This window comes from Mandrillus leucophaeus, unplaced genomic scaffold (assembly GCF_000951045.1).
Source record: "Mandrillus leucophaeus isolate KB7577 unplaced genomic scaffold, Mleu.le_1.0 Scaffold9, whole genome shotgun sequence".
NCBI lineage: Eukaryota > Metazoa > Chordata > Mammalia > Primates > Cercopithecidae > Mandrillus > Mandrillus leucophaeus.
In genome coordinates, this window is record NW_012109807.1 from 7,874,485 (window position 1) to 7,876,403 (window position 1,919).

The window sequence follows — 1,919 nt, forward strand, 5'->3', positions numbered from 1 at the left end:
AAAAAAAAAAAAAAAAAAAAAATGTAGCAGCTTGTCCCTGCCTCCCTACCCTGCAGCACATTCAGAACCACCCACTTGTACAAAGAGAAGCAAACGCCCCTGCATCCTCCTTGCACAGCTCACTTGAGGGGACCCCATAGTGCCGGAACCCTGACTGTCCACCTTAAGCTCAATTCTCCACCTACACTTCAGAGCACCCTGATGGTCCCCTTGGGGAACCTTCTATTTTTAGAGGGAGAAACTGAGGCACAAGAACTAAGTGGTGGCCGTGAGGGGTCCAGGCTTCAGGCCTCCCGAGTGAGAGTTGGAGCTCTGCCTCCTTGGCCTGGTGTCTGGTTCCCTCCTTTCCGCTGCATCTCCCACCCCTGCTGCTCACCTGCAAATAAGCAGACACCAGTTATAGAAGACAGGCAGGGCGATGGCGGTCAGCCAGCGGTAGTACAGGTTGCTGGAGGGGTCCACCACGATCGCATCCTTCTTCTTCGTCTTCTTCCTGGAAACCCACACACACACAAACAGCGCACTGTGTTGCAAGACTGTAGCTTTGGAGGGTTTGAGAGACCTGGATTCCCTTAGAGACCCTACGGCCATTTTAGGCTGAAGCCCAAGATCAACAGGGTCCTCTTAGTTATCAAGGTAGTCACATGGAGAGTCCCTGTAGGGGAAGACAGGCCGGGAGGCAGGGTAGACTCCAGAGGTCCTTTTCTCCCAGTTCAGTCCCAGGAAGTCACAGTTGACTATAAGGTCATGGTGATGACATTCCCATGTGCCCATGGCAACATCCACACCCTTCAGGATGCTGAGAATGAAAATGGCAATGTCACAGAGGTCTGCTGAAGTCTGGGGAACTTCCAGAAAATGCTGATTCCCGGGGCCCACTCATCTCTTCCAGGGCTGGGCCTGGCAATGTGCATTTAAGCATTGCCTGGATAGTTCTGAGGCAGCTCCTCCCTGGATGGAGTTGGGGAGCCCCACAGTATTCCCTGGAGAACCCTCTCCTCCTCCCTCACTGTGTTTGTGCGGACGTGGTAAAGGCTCATTTCCAAAGGCTTGCATCGCGCCTCTCCATCAAATGCCTGGGAATAACCTGTTATGTGGGCCCGCACTGAATGAAAAACATAGCTTAGAGGGCTTAGCTTTTATTCTTAGACTTTCCCGCAGATTCAAGTTTACAGGCTGTACCGGAGACTTCCTTTTCGTTGGGTCCATGTGTCCCCTCTGCCGTCCCATGTGACCCACGCTGGCCTAGGCTTGCAGAGTGCTCCCGTGCCCCATCGGAGACCCCAGGGACTTCCTGCCTTCACCGGGATGCTGCGGTGCGAGCTCACTCACCGACGGGGCTTTGGGACGTTCCCAACAGCTCTCATCACCACTGAATCTGGGTGAAAGTTTGTGAACATTGTATCTTCCAGTGCCCCAGAGAAACCCTCACCCTACCCTGTGTAGCCCACTTGTGAGGGCAAACGAAATGCTTCGAGTGGGGGGGTCACATGGACAGGCTCACAGGGACAGCCCCCGGCTGCCCACCCGAGGCTGCAGACGAGCAACTCTCTTTACTTGTAAGCCCGCCTTGAGTTCTCAGAGCTCGGAGAGGATTCCTTCTGCAAGACGGGGGCTTCACACGGTCTCAGGAGGCATGGTCTGCAGCCTGGGGCCGACTTTTTCTCAGCTCCAAGCACCGCCTCCCCTCCAGGGCCGACGCTAAGGCCCCCTGATAGCGTTGCTCCAAGACACCCAGCCCTGGAGCCCTGCGGGGAGGTGGGGTCAGGCCTGCTGGGACCATGGCACCCGGTCCTTAGAGGCAGCTTCCTTCAGTACTTCCTCTTGTTTTAGGTAGTTTTTTCTCTCTTCTTTTTTTCTCTTCCTTCTTTTCTGCCTTGTTGCTGGATGACGCCGAGGGACATTGAGCAGTCTTCATA

At 54.8% G+C, this 1,919-nt stretch overlaps 1 protein-coding gene across 2 annotated transcripts in view; it reads right to left on the reverse strand.

The window, feature by feature from the left end:
• The window catches only part of CNGA3 (cyclic nucleotide gated channel alpha 3), a 35,227-nt gene that overhangs the window by 14,380 nt on the left and 18,928 nt on the right, over positions 1–1,919 (reverse strand). For both annotated transcript variants that reach the window (XM_011969625.1, XM_011969624.1), the window contains one exon: positions 377–493. In XM_011969625.1, coding sequence (XP_011825015.1) covers positions 377–493 — 117 coding nt within the window. The remainder of the gene's footprint in view (positions 1–376; positions 494–1,919) is intronic.